Source organism: Lactuca sativa, chromosome 8 (genome assembly GCF_002870075.4).
Source record: "Lactuca sativa cultivar Salinas chromosome 8, Lsat_Salinas_v11, whole genome shotgun sequence".
Taxonomy (NCBI): Eukaryota; Viridiplantae; Streptophyta; class Magnoliopsida; order Asterales; family Asteraceae; genus Lactuca; species Lactuca sativa.
In genome coordinates, this window is record NC_056630.2 from 101,853,617 (window position 1) to 101,875,354 (window position 21,738).

A 21,738-nucleotide genomic window follows, 5' to 3' on the forward strand; every position below is an offset into this window, starting at 1 on the left:
TGAATTAGTGTCCTATGACTTGACCCATAGCTGGTACCCCTTATGATGACTTAATGTGTACGGAACATATATATATAACTAAAATCGAATAGATAATAGGTTGAGTGAATATGCTCTAAGCCCACAACCAAACAAGGAACAAGAAATGAAGCGGAAAGCACACATCCTATTACCTGTCGGATCCTATTTATACATATCCTTTTATGTATACATTAAGGAATCATAAGGTTAGCATTATGGTCCCTTTCTACTGATTGTACTAGACTCGACTGTTCTGTTTGTCATTTGTAAAATGTAAGTACTGTAGTATTGTATATAGTAACTACTGTTGTACTAATTGCCTTAAATTGATTATTAAGGTATAATGTGATGGCTAGATCCCATACTAAACGCTCTCCATGTCAAAATATTTTGGGAACCAAACGCGACCTCTGCAATCAATTGCAAGCTGTGAACATCCACACTAAAATTATATGATCATGTACATCCAATATAACTATTACCTTTTGTTTAGAACAATGTGTTAGTGATTCATTGGTATAGTTAGATCCTGTAAGTGTTCGATGCTATAGCATCTTACTATGTTCGTTCTGTTTTAGTATCTTAGTATCTTCTCTTGTTATAGTATCTTAGTATCTTCTCTTGCTATAGTATCTCAGTATGTTCTTTCTGTTATTGTGTATTGTATCTAGTATGAACTGAACCTCTAAACTATAACTATTATAGTTTACTAGTATTCTACTTGAACTGTTATTGAAAAGACTCATTTTACTACCAAGTTATGCTTGTACTTTAAAAACGGAGTTTTGTTAAACTATAAAGCAACATAACTGAAAAATAGTTTTTGAAATGTTTTGACCACTTATAGAAGACATAAGCAACATTTTGAAAAGTGTTTATAACAATTAACAAATAATTACAAAATTATCATTGTGTTCAACTTGTATCCCCCCCCCCTCCTTAAAAGCATTTAAAATAGTTAAAAGATTCAATACAGGGTATGAACTCACCTGATGTGGGTGATTCAAACGGGTATGCGTGTAAGGATGAGAAGTTCCATGAATGAAGTACCGAGACACAAAAAGTCCTAACTGACATATAATGACAGATATGGGCATGAATATAGTGTTTATAAACAACTATATGAAAGGAAACACCTTCCGGGACTAGGAAACACTTTGACCAAGTGTTGGAATCACATGTGATTGGACTAAGGAAAGTAGAGTGACTCTAACATGAGTTTACTACCATGGGTTTATGGCCCAAGGGAGTTTACGGCCGTAAACTCATGGTCAAACATGGCTAAGAATGAGTTTAAAGGCTAGGGATGCTTTAGGGACTTTTGTTCTATACTTGCATGAGAAAGACCCACCCATATGAGGCCCTTGATGAGTTTACGGCCAAGCATGGATCTTACGGCCGTAATCTCATAGACTTTATGAAATGAGGGTGGTTTAAGGTCATACAATCAGCAAGGAAGAGTTATGGGTCACTAGCTTTGCATCTTATAGGGGTTTAGGGCTCAAACATGCCCTAACATTGAGTTTACGGCCAAGGAAGATCTTGGGACGTAAACTCATGATGTTCTTGGGAAAATGTGTGTTTCAAGTCTCTAAGCATGATTCCTAACTGGATATGAAGTATAGGGAAGAGTACTTACGATCTAGAAGCTTGAAATGGTTGATATTGGCCAAGAACATTAGTGTGTGTTCTTGGTGTTCTTGGTTAAACTTGAAGATCTAAGAAAAGAGTGATTTCCATGGATGAAATCATGTAAGGATACTATATTAAGAGATGTATCAACAAATCTAGGAAGAATACTTACGTCTTTTGAAGATCTAGGAAGAAAGTTGGATGATAGTTGAGAGAGAATGAAGAAAATCGGCCAAGGAATGAGATAAATGACTAGAAATGACCAAATGCCATATATATGCTCTTGAGTTTACGGCCACATGAGTTTACGGCCGTAAAATCATGGTCTTGTGGCCGTGAACTCATTTAGATGAGGTTATGGTTCGATTTGCTACACTGTGGTTCTAGCATGCACTTTCTAACACTTATTCCTTAAGTGCATTAGGCTCAAAACTCCTTAGAATGACCTTTAACCGGGCTAGAACTCCGTACTAATGAGTTTGGCACTCAGTTGAGTTGATTGATTGTGTCTTCAAAGCAAAAAATATTCGGGTTGTCACAGATTTGAATAAACCGTCGTGAAGAGGTCGATATAAAATATAATTTGTAGGTATCGTTTTTTTATTAATGTATTTTTAGGTTTGTATTTTTTTAATTAATGTATTTTTAGGTATTAATAATTGTAGTTTTTTCAACTAGTATATATTTTATTTTTAAATTTATAATTATGTTTAAAAATATAATGATGATGATGTGGAAATTCATTAAACTTTAGAAGGTTCAATGGAATATGAATGTTAAACAGTAAAGTTGAATGAAAATTAAAATACCAATGTGACATTGATATGACAATCCATTGAGCTTTTAGAGGTGAATGGACTGTGAATACCCTAAGTAGTGGAGGTTTAGATGACACGTGAAACAATGATATCTATGATTTTTTTTATAAATATCCAAATTAGGGGATGGGGATTTAGAAGGTTGTTCGTAGTTGTCAATTATTGAGACCGAAGTTGTTGACGTAGGGTCTCTAGTAGTTGAGAAGAACGATCGTGCCCGCATAACTTCAAGCCTAGAATCTTGGAGTAGTTCTATAAGGCTAGCAAACATCGCGCCACCAACTTGGCATGCCGAGTTCGGTGGGCAAACTTGGTACATCTTCACTGATGAGAAAGAAATGATTTTGTAATTTTCTTTACCATTTAATCAAATATTATAATTTCAAGAACATCCAATTTTTCAAAAAAAAAATACTTCATTTTCAAAATATAACCGTGTTTTTACTTCAAATTTTAAATCTTTTATAATCTATTATAAATACTAACATCTTTATTTATTTTTCACCATATTCAGACCTTCTTCATTCAACTATCCCAAACTTTTTATTTTCCATATTCTTCAAAACTTTAAATACCCTGTTTTCAAAATATAACCGTTTTTTTAATTCAAATTTTAAATATTCAATCATCTACTATAAATATACCCCATCTTCAAAACTTTAACTATCCCAACCATTTTCACCACATTCAGACCTTCTTCATTCACGAAGAACATACTATTTTTCAAAACAAATATACCCCATCTTCAAAACTTTAACTATCCTAATCATTTTTCACCACATTCAGACCTTCTTCATTCAATAAGAACATCTAATTTTTCAAAAAAAAAATTATTTTTTTAATTCAAATTTAAATTCATCTATCGGCTACTACAAATATCAATATCCTTCTTCCTTTTTCGTCACATTCAAACATTCTTCATTCAAATATCCCAGCCTTTTTATTTTCCATCTTCTTCGAAACTTTAAATGGCTCGTGTTTAGTCCACGGATTCGGAGATCTTGTGGGCTCGTTTATGGATTGATGTAACTGAAGAGTCAATCAACTTCAACGTCAATGCGTCTACTTTTTGGATGAGAGTCGGCGAAAGATACAACCGCGGAGTAAAGATCAACTTTTCTTCAAATGGAGAAATACAAACGCAGTTGTAGTGTAGTTTCACACTGTGTTTTTTAGGATTAGGCATGAAGCCGTGAATGGTGAAACTGAAGGAATTTTTTTGGTCAATGCTCTTGAAGCTTTCCGTGAAGAAACTAACAAAAAATTTAAGTTTGTTGAGTTTTTAGCAAGTTGTGAGTTTGTGCGACAAATGACAACCATACCCATTAAACAACCTCCTTCAGCATAACCCACTCACCCCACATTATAATTTAGGGAAACTAAGCAACCACAACCGTCTTTCGAACTCCACAAGTGCTTATTATTCCCTAGATTAGGATCACGAATATGTTTCCCTTTATTGACAACACCTAATAATATTAATTAGCTTAAGGGACCCTTCTATCACGCTATATGGAAACTTCTTGTAACAGCCCAAAAATCAAGGGTAAATTTTTATTGTTATTATGGTCAAAACACATATATCTTTTAATCCAAACTTTCCAAAATCATTGCTAATTAAAACATTTATCACAGTTCATCCCAAAATCACATATTACGGAAAACACGGGTGTGTGCGCTGCGATCAAGTCGGACCCTTCCTTTCCAAATCGATGATACCTGAAACCATAGACAAAACTATAAACACGAAGCTTAGTGAGTTCCCCATAACATACCCCACATAGTCCACATAACCAAATAACCATATCAATCACATAAGCCATGCATATAAACATATAAGGATGTCGTGGACTCCCTCCAGGGTCTTACTCCAGGATGTCGTGGGCTCCATCCAGGGTCTTACACCTATGTGTCATGGGCTCCCCTCATGGTCTTGCTTGGAATGTCATGGGCTCCCCCACATGGTCTGATAACCAAGTGTCGTGGGCACCCCCATGGTCTTTACCTGAAATGTCATGGGCTCCCCCACATGGTATGACATCCAAGTATCACGGGCTTCCCCTAGGGTCTTCCATGCAAGTATCACAAAGACAACTAGCATATCACATACCATATAATCAACTAGCATATCATATGACACATAATCAACTAGCATACCACATAACACATAATGGGCCGACCTTAGTGCCTTCGACCCATTGGTTTGGTGAGGAGACTCACCTCACACTGCTGAAGTTCCACGGATAAAACTCTAGCTACTGGATGGCAGACTCCCGAATTGTCCATATCAAAACAACACTCAATTAACCATTTGGGTTTCAATTCATAACCATAAATCCACACTTGGGGTAAAAGGAACATTTTACAACTAACCTAGCTTGGTTCAAAACCAAGGCCCAAACTCACACTTTGAAGGCCTAAAAGCCAAATAATAAACCAAGGCCCAACATATGGCCCAATTTGGAAAATTGGGCCCAAACCTCTACATGGTCTTACCTTAAGGCCCAACCATTTATTCTAGTCCAAGCACTTGGAATTTCGATGGTCCAATATCTCATAATCATCAAGGCCCAGTTATGACCCACTTATGACCCAATTTACCAAATTGGGCCCAATCCCATATGAGTCTTATCCTAAGCCTATATCCACTCCAATACACTCCAGGTTACTCCAACACCCACTGAGACAAACTTGGTCAAATGCATCAGTCAAAGGTCAAAGTCAACGCCAAAGTTGTATAAACTTTGGGGACCAAATATGTAAATTCTTTATCTTCTTTCCCAATTCTCTGTTAATGCAAAATGCAAGTTTTAGCAGCAAAAATCAAAGCTTCGACACCTCCCATCTGCCAAAAACGGAGGAATGGGCATGCAATCCGGTCAAATACCCTTCATCCAATCACAAGCCAAACAAATACTCTCTCACATCTCGTTAAGCTGGCAGCGAATGATCCATGGCGAGCCCCCTAGCGAGCGCTAGGGGGCTGTGTTCCAAGTGACTTAGCGACCATGGCGAGTTTGTTTGGCACTTCGACTCCTTTCAGCCTTAAGGATTATTCCATTTATACAATAGAAATATCAACAAGGAAATGAACTTACACGAACCTCGAGATATCTAGAATTTTATCGGTTATCAAACCAATATTTTGTGTTTGTATACCTTGTTTCTAACAATCATATTGATATTTCAACGTTGATAATTATGGTTGAATATTTCAAAGACAGGACTTCAACATTTGATTAATTGGAAAAGTTAGAAGTGAATGATTCTTCATTAACAACTTTGAAGGTTGTGTATGTGATGAGTGCCCCTCACCAAAAATATTGGAATATGAGATAATGGAGCAAATCAGGCAGGAAGTAGTATGTCGGAGAATGATAATTACATCTATTATGGATAGTGCATTTTATGTGGTATGACTTGTTCCTTATTCGATATCAACTCGAGTCAAAGTATTGAGAGCGCGCAAAAAAATATGAAAATCACTCGAGTCAAAGTATATTATTAGAGATGCTTCTAAAAATACGTTTTGGTTTAGTGATTTTAACAGCTATAAATTGTTTGATTCTAGGCCTATTATTGATCAGGACAATGAACTCCTTCGTATTATGGGTCATTTCATATTAGAGAAAAAAGAATATAGATGAATTTATTGATGTGTCCAGTGTGATCCACAAACTTCCATCATCTTGGAATGATTTGTAACATACCTTGAAACATAGAAAGAAAGAGATGGCATTGGTTCAACTTGGTAATCCTTTGTGCCTCAAATATTCATTTTGAGTGCAAGAGAATGAAAAAGAATAAGGGTAATTTTAATATGGACATCCTTCACTTCACATGGTTGAAGACAAGCTATTTATAAAAAATTTGAGGAAACACATCATCATAGGTCTACACTCTACATTACACATCGCAACATATAAAATCGTTTAATAATAACAGTAGAATATAATACTTGTCCATTTCCAAATTCATAATAACAAAAACAAAGATCCGCCCACAAAACAAAAACAGAACCTTACATGATTTGATGGAAAAAGTTGAGAACAAAATAATAATATAACAATTAAAATATGAAAAGGGGGTGTGAGAATGAGAGAGACAACTAACTCAGAAGAAACAACAAAGGGTTTAGCCACCCCCAGATTTGAGCGTGTTGCTCAACCTGCCACAATTAAAATTAAAATGCGAATAATATCAGAAACATATTTCTTTGTGTTTTGTTGAGTAAAGAAAATAATAAATAAATAAAAATAAAAAGAGTATTTATTTTACCAGTCTAAACCCTCAAAGAGACCTTCTCCTTTGATTGCAGAGGTTTTAAAAATAGACCATTGACGGTTTTTTATTTTGTGCAACTCTAGGGACTCTGTCACAGCAGCATCATCCAGTGCACCAGGAAGATCCTAAAAAAAAATTAAAAATATATTTAGGAAATTAAAAATTATGGATAAATATTTAAAAGATTTGTTTTTTTTTGTTCTCAACTCAACCTGTTTGTTAGCAAATATGAGAACAACAGCACCTTTCAACTCTTCCTCCTATGTGAAGAAAAATATCGGATACGTTAAATTAAAAATTAATGGATACAATTTATAAAATAAATAAAGTGAAATAGAATACCTCTAAAATGGCATGAAACTCCTCTTTAGCAATTACTAGTCTTTCTGTGTCACTGGAATCAACCACATATATTATGGCCTGAGTATTTGGAAAATAGCATCTCCAGTATGGCCTAAATAAAAATAAAGATCCACAAAAACATCACCTCATCAAATTCTGAAAAGATTTTCAATTTTCAACACCACTGAACAAGATTCAATTATCAATGTAATAGTTATTTATCAAAGGAAAATTAATATTACCTGATGCTCGTCTGCCCACCTGTATCATAACCAAAAAAAACACTAGTATTAGCAGGGAATATTGATCAAGTAAAAAGAATACTATTGTATATCTTCGAATCAAATTCAATAATATCCAAATGATCAATGTAAGAAAGTGGCCATAAGTAGTCTAACTTAGAGTTGTTTAATGATCTCAGAATCAGATGTTATATTGTTGCATTGCGTTTCCATATGAAAAGCTCAAATAAGAAAACTTAAAAGATAGATAGAAAGACAAATCAGGAACAATTAGCAAACATACCGAGATCCCAGACTTGAAACTTTATATTGTTGTATTGAACTGTTTCCACATTAAATCCAATTGCTGCACAGAAGGGGTACATCAGTGTCCACATCCAATAAAACAATGTAATCCATCATGTTATGTAGCTTCAATAATTCAATAATGTAACATATCGTGAAACTAGGAATTTGAGTTACAGAGCTAATAAGAAAGCTGGGATGAAGAAAGAGAACCTACTTGGAATAGTGGAGACAACTTCGCCCATCTGAAGCCGATCTAAACACCAAATCAATCACCAATTAAGAAATAAGATAATATGGAACTTGTAGAGAAGATTAGGGATAATGAAAGAGATGGGATCATACAAAGTATAGTGGTTTTGCCAGCATTGTCAAGACCGAGAACGAGGATCCGAGCTTCTTTGTTTCCGAAAAGCGAAGAGAACAATCTCGTAAACACTAACCCCATCTATTATACCATGTACCGATATTCCCCAAACCAAAAATCCAGATCAGATCGCTTCGTCTTCAAAGGCAGAATCCCAAATCTTCCGTCCAAAAAACCAAAATATAATTGCAATTTATGTGAGACGAATAGAATTGGTTCCATCGCATGCAAGTAAAACAAGATTTAGGCGTTTAATTTGCACAAAACAAAACATGCTCATAAGAGAAAGATCTTGGGAATTTTGAAAGGCAAAAAGCGTACCTCTGAAGCGGAGAATCTGCCTATAAGAAAATTCCGATGGGTTCGAGAGGAATGATTGCGAAAAACGTGAGATTCTGGGAGTAGGATTTGAAGATAGAAGGAGATGAGAAGGTGTTCGTCTCGATCTCTTCGGACGAAAAATTCACCAATTTTTCTAATTTGATTCTTCAGGATCTGTAATCGGGAGATGTGGAGTGAAGAACACGGGAGAAGTTACAAAAATTTCCCTACACTATCTTGAAAGTTTCATTTTCAGTCCTCTTTATTTTAGTTTTATACTTTTAGTCCATAAGAATTGATCTCCTTCGTTTGGTCCCTCTCATCACGTTCGTTGGGCAACAAAGGATGTATATAATATAAGTATTAGTTTATAGATTTATAGATTATAGAACAATAGGTCATATTCATATCCAGTTTTATAATTTATATTTGTCTTTCTTAAAGGATTTATAAATATGATATCCAGATTTGACAAATTTGAAGAGATCATTTTTATGTATGTTGTAATGTGCATGTGTATTGTCAGTTTGTCATGATTTTATTAAAAAAAAATAGTTCTAGGATATATGGGCATTGTTTCCATATTTTGACTAATGTGAACAATCTTATAATATAGTTTTGTTCCGATATTTTTTATATATTTAAGATTACACGAGCTAATGTCATGGAATCTATTGCAATATTTTGTTCTGATTGTTTATAGGACTTTTTTTTCAAATAATAATAATAATAATAATAATAATAATAATAATAATAATAATCTGTTACTCATTTATGACATTTAACCATTCTTTTATTTGGTGACAGGTATTCGTAAATGGTAGGGTATTTATTGCGATTTTCGGCAGGAAATTAAACATTGTATCATGGAAGAAACAGATCAAAATCAAGGGCACATTCATAAACCATTAAAACTTTAATTAACTTAATTTTTCACATGATACAGACGCATTGCATATAGAAACCCTAGATTTCTTTTGCCTTATTGACGTCTAACCTAAAAAGTAAAAACCAACGAATTTCTACTTGAACCTACTACATTGCAGATTGGAAAATCATCTCCGCAAGTTCCTGCACAAATAATAATAAGAAAAAGACAAACCCAATTACTAAAAACAGTCGACAAATCATGATAATTTTAAACTATGTATTAAATGGTTTGTTTGATTGGATGGAAAGGAATGGAATGAACCATTTCATTCCTTTTTCTGATTCCGTCATACCAAACACATTACCTGTTTGCCAGAAGGAACTGTAGGTTCTCCCCATTCCATAGCTTTCTTTTCTAACAACTCAAAATCAGCTTTTCCAGCCTAAAAAAAAACAATTAACATCAATCTTCCAAAAAAAAAATCTAAAATGAAATAAATTGGGTAATTACCTCGATTTGGGCACCAAGTTCTGAATCAAAGCTCTGATATCTCTTGCGAACAAGCTCTGTTAAAGATCCATCCTTCAAACACAGAAAAAATATATATAATCTTGTGTTAAATAACATAAATAATTTTATAAGAAAAAATAAATAAAAGATAATAGAGAAAAAAAAAACCTCAAGTAGCTTTGCAGCATTACGAAGACCACGTGCAAGAGTATCCATCCCAGCAATATGAGCAATAAATAAGTCTTCAACATCTGTACTTTCCCTTCGTCTGTATATACATATATATATATTTTTTTACTTAATCAGGATAAAGTAAATGACCATTTTACCCTTTTGTTTAGAAATAAAAAATAAATAAATAAATGTAATCAATTGGGTAAACATGGATGTTTAAATGCATAAAGCAACCATCTTAGTTCATTAAGACATGTTTAATGTATTAAGATAAAAAAGGAACTCACAATTTGGCATCAAAATTGAATCCCCCAGGTGAAAGTCCACCCTGTAATTAAAAAAAATAAAAATTAAGTCAATAATCACCAGTGACAATAATTAATAATTACTGTGTCCCATTAAAAAAACAAAACCCTTTTTTCTTTTGTTCCAAAAGGTTGTTGTGTTTCATATGTTTATCTCAAAGGGTATTTTAGGTATTTCACATGTTCCACTTACATTCTTGATGACACTGAGCATAACCAAAGTGGCTTCATTGACATCCATCAAAAACTGATCAGTATCCCAACCTACTTGAGGGTCACCGGTGTTGGCATCAATGTTTCCTAATAAACCATTGATTCTTGCAGTTTCAAGCTCATGGTGACAACTGCAAAACAATTTTTTTTTTTTAATTTTAAATAATTAAAAAGAACAAAAAGTGTATAAATAATCAAAACTAAAGTCATAATGTTAACACACACCTGTGACCAGATAGAGTAGCATGGTTGCATTCAATATTCAATTTGAATTCTCCTGCAGTGAGATATATTTTAGGGCTATTCTTGATAATGAAGATGACAAGGGCATTTTCGTCTTTTTGCTTAGACAAAAGATCAAAAGAATATTCCTTTCATAATACAATGTTTTTAGTTACAATCTTTAAACTATTGCAAGTCATTAAAAATTTAAAATCAATTTTAAGTTTTTTAGTTTTAACATTTTCTTTCATATAAAAGTATGATTCTAGATTAAAAAATAATAATAATAATAATAATAGAAAAGATTACCTATAAGTCCATACTTCCTTAAGAAATTAGCAGCAGTGGCAGCATCCCAATCATACCTACCAACATTAATATAACAATTAAAAAATAAATAAATAAACTTGTTAATTTCTTACCAAAAAAGAAAAATAGATAATATCATACTGGTGCTTTGTGGGTTCTTGAGGCTTGGGCTCAATAAGAAGTGTTCCTGAAGCAAAAATTAACATAAATATAAACAGTTATAAATAATTTTTATTCTTTTATGTTTTTTAATACCAATTGTCTTGTATTTATATAATAATTAGTTAATTACCAGTGAATCCAATCTTCTTTTTATAGGCTACTGCAGCTTCAAAAAACCGTGCCTACAAAAAATATAATTTCCACATTATATCTATTTTTTTCAACAATTAAAAAATTTATTTTTAATGAAAAATTTACCATATGGTCAAGCTCTCTCTCCATATCAGTGTTGAGAAGAGTCTGATAACCCTCACGACCACCCCAAAACACATAATTTTCACCCCCTAGATAATGTGTAACCTGTGTAAATAGTAAAAGTTCATATCAAGGGCAAAATTGTCTTTTTTTTGTTAAATAAACTAAGTAGTAAGTAGTAAATACCAACCTCTATTGCTTTCTTGACTTGAGCTGCAGCATATGCATAGACTCCAATTTCAGGGCTGTGGTTATGTATTAAGTATTAAATTCAGATATTATTATTATTATTAATTAAATATATTGAAAAAAATATATATGAAGCTTGAAAAAGGTGTAATATGAACCTGGTGGCACCACCATGCATGTAGCGGGGATGCATGAACAACTGAGCTGTACCCCATAAAGGACGAATTTTTGTCCCCTGAGAGAATATCAGAAACATTTTTTTTATGGATTAATGTTTTGATAAAAGAAATTAATTTACTTGATTAACCCTTCTTTTTTGTTTAACAATGAGAAATTACCTGAAGTTCTTTCGCAAGAGCTACAATTTCATCAAGATTTGCATTAGTTTCCTACAAAGATAATCAAAAAACTTGATCAATAATCAAAAGTCAAAACATAAGATTACAAATTACATTATGTGATAAATATAATAAAATAATGCCAATTACCTCCAATGTTTCACCATCTGGAGCAATGTCTCTATCATGAAAACACCACCTATCAACTCCAAGCTTCTCTAGGAACTCAAAATTCGCCCTCACTACAACAAAAAATGAAAGCAATGAGCAGAGTTGACCAAATATTGACCAAATAAAGAAGTCTACAAAACAATTGATCTTACTTCTTCTCTTTGCCATGGCTAAAGAATTACTACCATCTTCCCATGGCCACATTTTAGTAGCTGCACCAAAAGGATCACCACCTGTTCCACGAAAAGTGTGCCAAAAAGCAACACTAAATCGCATCCAATCCTTCATATTCTTTCCAAGAATCTCCTCATTCGGATTATACCATTTATACGCAAGTGGATTTTTGCTTTTGGGTCCCTACAAGTAACAATCATGAATGATTTGTCTCAAATTCCAGATTTCAAAATCGAAAAGGCGATTATCGTGATTACTCATTAGGTTTGCTAACCTCGTATTTAATTTTGGGAATCCCAGGAAAAAATTCCCCTTCCCATTCAGCCGAATCGTCGAAACCACAATCACCATCAAGATCTGCAGGACAGGTATGTGGATCTTCGGAAATCTATAAGAAAGAAAATTGACATAGTTAGTACTGATTTACAGTGGAATGAGTAAAACAGAGACAAAGGCGTAAACCCTAACAAAAGGGTAAAATCAAACAGATTAAGTTAAATATTCAAAGCATTACCACTGTATGAAAGATCACATTGAAACAGAGAAAAAACAGCAACAACTTCCCAGCTTTCGTACTTGTCATTTCATTCAATTTCAGATAACCTAAATCGAAATAGAAAAAGGATCAAAGGTTAGTAACAAAACAAAATAATCATCATAACATAACGGATGATGAATGCAACAGTGCGGCTCAATCCCTAATTTCAAATCAAGTGAAGAGAAAACGTACGATCAGAAGAAGTACTAAAATTGTTTTTTTTTTTTCAAAATCTGATCATATACCAAAATCGGGACAAAATCTCAAAAAACCGAATTCAAAATTAAGCAGTACAACACTTTATCGACGAAGAAAAACGTCTGCATGATTGAATCTTGAAAACCTAAAAGCTGAGTGACAGTCAAAACAGTGACGAGTATCACGAAAAGTACGCGCCACTTACAGATTATGGACGAGAGATTAGTGTGAAAGATTTGCAAAGTGAATGAGGTGGAATTGTGTTGATAGATTTTAGAAGGCAATTTGGATAAGTAATATAGATTTGGAGCAGATGAAAGTTGTTGATATTCCAAATACGTGCATTGATATTCGATAGAAAGAGAGAGATAGATAAGAATGCAAACTCACAGGTGATGTGTGACTCTTTATAAACTGCAACAAATAATATTATTAAGTCATAGATATACTCGAACATATAAATTATTTATTTATTTACTTAATAATCCAAGCTATTCAAAGAAACCTCGTCATCTTTTGATTATTATCCTTTTATATATTATATATTAAATATAAAATAATGATAAATGATATGCTTTAATATGCAGATTTTATAGAAGTTATTCGTTAAAATGATCGTGTTTGGATACCCAAGCATTAATGCATAACTAATTTTTTTTTAGAGATAGCACAAAAATATCAATATTTTTTTTGTTTAAAAAAAGCGTAACTTTGCAACATCGCTTTTTTAGTGGTCACACGACCATTATTATATTGTGTTTTTCTAATTTATTCTGCAAAAGTGTTGATTTTCAAATAAAAAAAAAGTTTGTAGAAAATAGTATGTTCCAATAGTTTGCATAAGAAAATATTTCTTATTTATACAAAGTTATTTTAGTCAAAGTGCATAAGATGTTTGGCAAATAAGATATTAAATTTTCTTTTTAGTAAGACCCGACAATGGTTGGGTTAGGTTATTTTCGAGTTTTTGGGGAAATAGAAGGGTGGTGGTGGAGAACCGGATTCCTAATTGATCGTTTAAGGTCACTTTTTGAACTAATATTTTTACTTTATGTCTGAGTTATAGAAATCCAATCTAAAATAATTCAAAATGATACTTATGAATCAAAGCACAGAAACATAAGTCAAATGTTAGAAGAATCTTGAGTTTATTATAGGAGAGAGAGAGAGAGTTTTGAATAGTATCTATATGTCTCAATTCAATAGTGGAGTCGTTTTTATACTAGACAAATTGGCTTGTGTCTTTCTAAACTAGTTAAGAGAATCACAAATTTAATGACATAATTAATGATTTTTAAATCTGACGATATTAGTCAACCTTATCGTAATCACCCGTTATAATTCAGATTTTTCATATGAAAACTAATTCAATTTTTCGAAGACCTTTTGGGACACTGCCCCAAACCTCACGGGGTTACAACGGGATCTGCCCTTTGAACCCCACTAGAGGTGTTGCCCTTAGGACCTTGCGGCCCCCTAGATTCCGTTATTCTTTTGTACCGACTTATAATTCGTTTTATATATACATGCACTCCACATTCACCGAACATATAATAAACATCTTAGGTCACATATTAGTTTCAATTATATAAAATGTCTGGTAAAACCAAAATCACCAATAGGGTTAACATGTTTAATTAAACGCGATGAAAATTTCAATCGAACTCAAACATATTTAAGTAATGGGTTGAGAAATTTCAACTTAACCCAACTTGATTATTAAATTGGATGAAATCGGAGTGACATCTTTATCTTTTTCCAACCAAAATTATTTAATAAACAAATTGTCCTATTTAAATCTCTAAAAGAAAACCCATCAAAATCCAATAATTATTGTAACTTTTTTCACATAAAACTCAAAAACTCCAATATTTATTCAAGTTTTTGTAACGGTTGACTGGTTGATGAAAGAGAAGAAGAAGATAGGTAGCAGAGTTTTGCGATTAAGGTTATGTTAAACAATGAGAGTAACATAGTGGTCGACTAAGAAAGTGTTGTATGTCATTAAGAAGGTTACTAGTTATATTAATTATATTTTTATTTTCTTTCCAAAGTTTAAATTATTAAAATTTTAATCACATGGCAATACTAATTAAATATAGATTAAAAATACTTAAAACTCTTAAATGGGGTGATCGGTTTGATTATGTTGAGAATTTCAACTATAATTTAATATATTTAATTAAAGAGGTTAATCTAACCAATTTCATTAAACATAATAAAAATATCAACCCAACCCGTTAATCAATAGGTTGGTTTTTCAGATTCGGATCAAGATTATCAGCTTGTTAGCTTCTATATCTTTAAAAGTTTTTATTTTTAAGCAAATTTTCTTTTATCGTCTTTAAAGTAAGGAAATCTAAAAGTTGAAACCCACGTTCTCTAACATGAAAAACATAGACATTAACCAATTGTGTTGAATTTATTTTTGCTTATATTTAAAAAAATGTTTATTAAAACTCAATTTTTGTGGTTTTTTTAGTCTGTGAAACAACGTTATATTTTTATTAATTAAAATCACTTTGAAAAATTATCATGATAATAAAAATTAATAAAATCGCTTGGTGTCATAAAGTAATTTTGTAAATACATTTTCATGTATTTAGTGGTCATTTTATGTTTCTACTTGAAAACGTGGTCTTCTTATTATATGATTTTTATATAATTACTTTTTTTTAATGCAATTAATATTAATATATGGTTGTTATAATCAAGAAAATATTGTTTGTTTTGGATTAAGGAATGAAAAAGTATATCAGTCTTGAAATGATATTCCCATAAAAATGAGTGTTTCTCATTCAACTCGTTATCCATGTTTTTTTCGGTACGTGTTTTTTTTTTTTTTTTTTTTTAATAAAAGAGATTGCTAGTGTTAAAAAAAGACTTCAACACCATTTCCTATTTAAATGGGATTTTGGGTTTTTTACTTTTATGTTATTTTTACACTTTTTAGATACTATTAGAACTATTATTTCCAAACATTTTTATACAACTTTAATTACAATCTGTAGTAAAGAATAGTTTTCCCAAACATATACTACTTCAAACTAATTAAAAAAATTCTACCAATATAACCACATTGTACTACTTGACCTCATATCAAAATCAGACACGCACACACACACACAAAAAATATATTCATGAATCAAACGATCTAGAATTAAAAAATGTTTTCATAAATCGTAGCCCAACACCTAACAATCCTCTCACCAATAATGCTAGTCATTTTGGTTGCTCGAATATTAAAGATTCATTGAGAGCTATTGATTGAAATCAAAAGCAAAAAGGGACCAAGGACGAACAAAGACCCAACAAGATGATAATGTTGGGCCAAAGGTGTTGACCCTTACTGATGTAGTGATGTATATAGCATGATCTATGAGATCCATCAAGTCGTTAAACCAATAAATCTTCACCTAAAATTAGGAGGGTAAAAGCATCACGTTATGTTTGGTTTATGTAGATAATAATAGAATAAATATGGGCAAAAAAAAAGTCGGTTATGAGTCAAACCAGTCATAAAAAAAAAATGTATTATGTCTAAACTATCTATAAAAATCGGTCTAAAGACTCTAAACCAATACATGATGCTCCATTAACTTGTAAGCTTTTAGTTTTATAGCCATCATCCTCTATACCTCCTTCTTCCCAAAGAGGATGTGGGATGCTCCTTTTATTTTAGACTTTTTTTTTTCAACTTGTGAGCTTCTATTCTTTCTAAAAAGCAAAACTTTTTTAAGAGCTTACTCATAATACATGAAATATGTTTTAAATTTTGTCTTTTCTTTCCAATACTTGGTACTTGTTAGATAGAGTTCGAATAGTTTCTATGTCTAACTAAGGGGCTGTTTGGTAAGATCTGAATTTTTAAGATCTGAATTTTTAAGAGGTCTGAATTTTTAAGAGGGTCTGAATTTTTAAGATCTGAATTTTGAACATGCTGTTTGGTTGGAACCTCTTAATTGTTGTGCTGAATTAACAAAATGACCATTTTACCCTTTGTATTATTTTTTTTCAGAATAATTATAAAAAAAACATGAATGCCATACAAAATCCAAAATTCACACAAATTAAAATTTCTTTTCAATAATTTATAATGATCTTTTTGAGATATATTTACAAAAATAACATCATGCTTTTATATCCCAAGGATTTCAAAGTTAAAAACAACATATTTGACATCGATTTGTACTCCTTCTCCATCACCTCAAAGTTTTCTTTCAAACATTTCAACCTGCAAATTCAAATTCAACAAGGAAACAAATCAGCTCAATGGAAATTTATATAATCATTACTGTAAATTGAATGAATGTTCTTTACATAACTAGGCTTGGGTTAAACTCAAGGTTTTCCAAAAATCACTTTAAACATATATATAGAATTCCATACCAAATCCATCATTAACTATTGAAAGTATGTTTGCTAGAATATATATTTTTTCAAAATCTCCAATTGTTATAACTTGTATAAACTACTTTCAATTCACACAAAGCTCGTGCATAATTGCTAGATAATGATGCACCATCACTAATGTATCAAAGTCCATATGATATGCATCATTATCCCCAGCTCAAAGTTTTACAAAATCCCTTAAATAGCAACATACTTTTCAAACTCAGTTTTTTTTAACTTCAAAGTTCAAATATATAGTTTCATTCACCGAACGTATGTATCTATGTGTTCTATTTCATATTCATCAACCAACTGGTTGTTTTTTTTTTTTTTTTGCCAAAATCTACAATATTAACCAACCAATTTATCATCTTCTATCTTGAGATTTCAAACAATATTCATATTTTCTGGAAACATGATGCTACTGATAATAGAGTTTTTCAGAAAATATACAAATTCATCGTCAATCTGTCTTTGCATATGAATTAACCCTCAAATTTGAACTACTCGAAATTAATTGAGGTTCGAGGTCAAGAACTTATGTCGATAGTTTTGAGGGCAAGAAAATGAAAAAAAAACTAATATGATTTCAAGCATTGACTTCTTGTAACAGAAATATATGATGAAATTAACAAGAAGTTAGGGTAAATCATTTGATTTCCAGCGACAATACTCAACTTCCAAGCAAAAAGAAAAGAAAGAAAAATGTACCACAGTCGATGACTTTGAGGGAGCCAGAGGGCTTCGCTGCCGGCAAAGACTGCGTCTTTGCAGAGGTGGTGCCCGGACGGGATGGAGGATGGCTGCAATCGGAGTTTCGGTGGGAGGGAGCAGATATATTGGCGAAGAAGAGAGAGTAGAAGGAAGGCGCTAGGTCTCGCACAAAAGGTTTCACCGAGGAATAGAATGGAGGCATATTAGGGCAAAGGGGCAAGAAGATGTCGGCGTTTTGTTGTAGAAGGGTCGGAGGGAAGAGCAACCTGTGAGAATGAGAAATAGACAGAGAAAAGAAGAAGGAGCGACGATGGGTAAAAGAGGAATACGCATCTCTTATATTTTTTTTTCAGACACGACTCCACATCTGAAATATTAAGAGGGTTTTAAAAAATTAAGAGACAAAAAGTAAGAGGCTACCAAACAAGCTGAATTTGAATTTTTAAGAGGTTACCTCTTAATTTTTCAATTAAGAGGTAAACAAACAAGGCCTAAGTATGCGTAATTTTCTGAAATAGTTCATATATGAAATAAATACAACAATTTTAGTGTTGTGTTTAGATTTTTAATTTAGAATTGTTTATAATAAAAACATTACTGACTTGATGTGGATCTTTGAATATATGAAATAAATACAACAATTTTAGTGTTTTGCTTAGATTTTTAATTTAGAATTGTTTATAATAAAAACATTACTTGCTTGATGTGGGTCTTTTAGCAAGTATAGTACATAACTTAGTGAATCCAACCCGAAAAAATAAAACCAGACCGAAAAACATAAATTAAAATCGAAAAAAATGAATGCAATGATGCGATACCAAACTACTCTACCGCATAATGACCATCCAAAGTCAATCTAAAATCATATAGATCTTGGAATAAACTGTTTAGGCAAAGATATAAAATGACCAATCCATCCAAATCGATTCTTTGCACCTTTTATAATACTATTGAAATATTAATAACAAAAAAATATTTCAAATTGAAAATAAAATTTTTAAATATTTATATTTTTTGGTAATAAATTTTTTATTCGTTCAAAGTCTGTTTTGTACATGGAATATACCAAATGAACACGTCAATATTAAATATATATGATTATTTAGCGGATTTTATGCAAAAAAGTTTCAATATTTTAAGAAATTTTTGATAAAGTCCTAAAAATAGATTTGAACAAAAGTCTCCATCATTTAACATTTTGCCAAAATTAACAAAAAATATATTTTTTTTTAATTTCAACAGGAATGACAGATTATGTGATTTTAATGAGACTTTTTTATTAAAAAATATTTAAGACTTTATCAGGCAATCTACCAAAATAATGAGATTTTCCTATATAAAATATGTATTTAGCTATTTCTAGATCGGATAATGTTTTGAATTTAAATAAACTTGAAATTCAATGATTGTGTATGTGTAATTGAAAAATGATTGATCTTGGATTGCATAATTGATCTTAGATTGCACGTCTTTCTAGTTAGGTACACGTCTTTCTTTCGCTTAAGTTAATAAACTTCCATGTTATTTGTTATTTCACTGATTATGACTTTTTTATATTTATTATTTTGTTTTTCATATTAACAATATACATTTGACTTATTAAATTTTCACTACAGTTAGATTTAAGCTAGAGTGATCTTATTTCTAGTTTGTAGGGATCAAATCTGCCTAAATACAAAAGTTTCGGGGTTAAATATGACAAAATACAAAAGTCTTTGGCTAAACTCATAAAATATATTATTCACTTTGAAATTGAAATTCTAATTAAATACACAGAAAATTATATGAAATGGTCCTTGTTGTTTAGAGTAACCTACGTGTCTAATTTCTAACTTTAATTTTTAACTAAGACTGTCCTTATGAATTGGATTTGCTTCGGACTTGGTCCCTGACCTGGTTACAAAAAAATAAATAAATAAATAAATAAATAAAACCTAAGACCTTGTTTGATAAGCTTCTTATTGGGTTCAGTAAGAGATCAACTCTGACTAAGTCTGAGTCAAAATGTTTGATACCACCACTTGACGCCTCTTACTCAATCCATGCACCTATAATTTGGTTCTTATAAAAATAACGTTAATCGGAAAATAGCTTCATTTTCTTCTTTCAAAAACATGCTCCTTCTTTCTTCTTGCGTTAGACAGAAGGAACTCATGTACACTTGACATCTTTTCGAGCTGTGTCGACTCTTCCCACATCCGATCTGCTCCTCCGCCACCTTACTTAACTTCCGACCTCATTCTAATGATAAGTCTAGTTTTTTGTTTCAAATTTTTCTTCCATGTATGTTGAAATATGTCATGAAGTTTTTGTTTATGTAAGTTGTCCATCCCCTTAAATTTTAAATTGTGGGTCTTTTTATCCTCTGGCCACATGATTATCATAAACTCTTAGAGTATTTGTTACCATTGGCTATTTCCTATTATTTATTATTATCTTTTAGATTTTTAGATCATATATGTTTGGAGTTGTTAGGTCAAGGAAGCTTTTTTTTTTGGCTTTCTTGATTAGATCAATTAAGTTTGTTGCAATATTTTAAAAAAAGTTATAATTTCATAGACTTCCAATAACTATTATAGAGCCCACTCTATTACAAGCTTGTTGCAAGCTTCATTTTGTTGATCAAAGAAAAAGACATTCATATTTGAAAAAGAGATGGGTGGAAAACATGCTTCCATTGTTATTCATGTAGGCATTGTGTTGTTTGAAGAGGACATAAGTGATTGTAGCACTTGTCAGACACTGATACAAAGGCGGATAAGAAGAAGGGTTATCATCAACTACTCAGCGGTAAGCGACAAGAAGGGTGGTCGAAGCCAGTCGAAGCCAGAGGAGAAGATGACGGTGGCAACCGCATCTTCTTCATTTTTATAATAAATGATTCGCACTTTTTATGATCTATAATTCAATTTTAATAATATAAAAAAAATTCCATTTTTTTTGTCTCCGAAACATGATTTTTTTTTTTTTATATATTTTAAATTTTTTTAACCGAATATATATATATATATATATATATATATATATATATATATATATATATATATATATATATATATATATATATATATATATATATATATATATATATAACAGCAAAAATTTACCCAACAATTTCAGTATCGGTGGTGGAATCCCCCACTCTTTCGGCCCAGTGCCAGCATTGGCGCTGTATCAGCTAGGGATGAGCAGTTTGTCCCAAGTTTCGATCCCGTACCGAACCGGTACGAACCTAAAAATACGAGACGGTACTTGGTCCTCAAAATACATGAAATTCGGGAATCGGTACCGCCGGTACCGGTACTAGTACCGAAAACCAGTATCTTTCCCGGTACCGGTATCGGTGATGTTAATTCGGTTCGGTACTCGGGATTGACTTTTGACCAAATTCGGTTTTCGGGAAATCGGAAATAGTACGGGTCGGTACCGGTTCCGTCTCACGCTCATCCCTAGTATCAGCTGGCCTATTATTTAGCCCCACAAATTTACCCTTTTGAAAAATAAATGGCCGGAAATTATCCTCACGGTCCTCATTAAAAACAGAAATTACGGATTTGGTCCTCCATTAAAACAGAGATTACGGATTTGGTCCTCCACAAATCTGTTTTGCTTTAAATCTTCCTGTGACTTCATTTTGGGACGTTGGATCTTTAATCATAGAGAATGTCTTCCACATATAATAATTCAAAAC

General features: G+C 32.1%; 2 protein-coding genes across 3 annotated transcripts; both read right to left on the bottom strand.

Moving 5' to 3' along the window:
• Positions 1–6,392: 6,392 nt before the first annotated feature.
• LOC111894811 (ADP-ribosylation factor 1) lies at positions 6,393–8,490 on the bottom strand. Its single transcript, XM_023890909.3, has 9 exons — positions 8,313–8,490; positions 7,970–8,151; positions 7,842–7,880; positions 7,623–7,685; positions 7,340–7,358; positions 7,098–7,209; positions 6,968–7,015; positions 6,750–6,880; positions 6,393–6,639 (listed from the first exon to the last, which is right to left on the bottom strand). The coding sequence occupies exons 2-9, from the start codon at positions 8,070–8,072 to the stop codon at positions 6,606–6,608; spliced, it is 549 nt and encodes a 182-aa protein (XP_023746677.1). The 5' UTR covers positions 8,073–8,151; positions 8,313–8,490; the 3' UTR covers positions 6,393–6,605.
• A 719-nt stretch (positions 8,491–9,209) lies between these two features.
• LOC111894796 (xylose isomerase) lies at positions 9,210–13,413 on the bottom strand. Of its 2 annotated transcripts, none has more exons than XM_023890892.2 (19): positions 13,332–13,413; positions 12,720–12,808; positions 12,480–12,593; positions 12,184–12,388; positions 12,011–12,102; positions 11,861–11,911; positions 11,681–11,757; positions 11,524–11,578; positions 11,337–11,438; positions 11,209–11,260; positions 11,058–11,103; positions 10,917–10,972; positions 10,611–10,662; positions 10,366–10,516; positions 10,155–10,195; positions 9,862–9,961; positions 9,694–9,765; positions 9,548–9,625; positions 9,210–9,383 (listed from the first exon to the last, which is right to left on the bottom strand). In XM_023890892.2, exons 1-19 carry the CDS (start codon positions 13,396–13,398, stop codon positions 9,348–9,350), a joined length of 1,536 nt encoding a protein of 511 aa, XP_023746660.1. In that variant the 5' UTR covers positions 13,399–13,413; the 3' UTR covers positions 9,210–9,347. The 2 variants fall into 2 exon arrangements, with proteins under 2 accessions (XP_023746660.1, XP_023746661.1); XM_023890893.2 differs by lacking the exon at positions 13,332–13,413 and adding an exon at positions 13,147–13,325.
• Positions 13,414–21,738: the final 8,325 nt, after the last annotated feature.

Bases quoted from the DNA above. Each gene is read 5' to 3' on its own strand.
- LOC111894811 (XM_023890909.3), bottom strand. From the start codon at position 8,072: ATGGGGTTAGTGTTTACGAGATTGTTCTCTTCGCTTTTCGGAAACAAA. The intron at 6,881-6,967 runs GTTGAGTTGAGA...ATTTTTTTTTAG, and splicing joins TCATATTTGCTAACAAACAG to GATCTTCCTGGTGCACTGGA. The intron at 6,640-6,749 runs GTAAAATAAATA...TAATTGTGGCAG, and splicing joins CTCTTTGAGGGTTTAGACTG to GTTGAGCAACACGCTCAAAT.
- LOC111894796 (XM_023890892.2), bottom strand. From the start codon at position 13,398: ATGTTCGAGTATATCTATGACTTAATAATATTATTTGTTGCAGTTTAT. The intron at 12,809-13,331 runs GTGAGTTTGCAT...ATTTCGATTTAG, and splicing joins TAAAGAGTCACACATCACCT to GTTATCTGAAATTGAATGAA. The intron at 12,389-12,479 runs GTTAGCAAACCT...TGTTACTTGTAG, and splicing joins TTCCCAAAATTAAATACGAG to GGACCCAAAAGCAAAAATCC.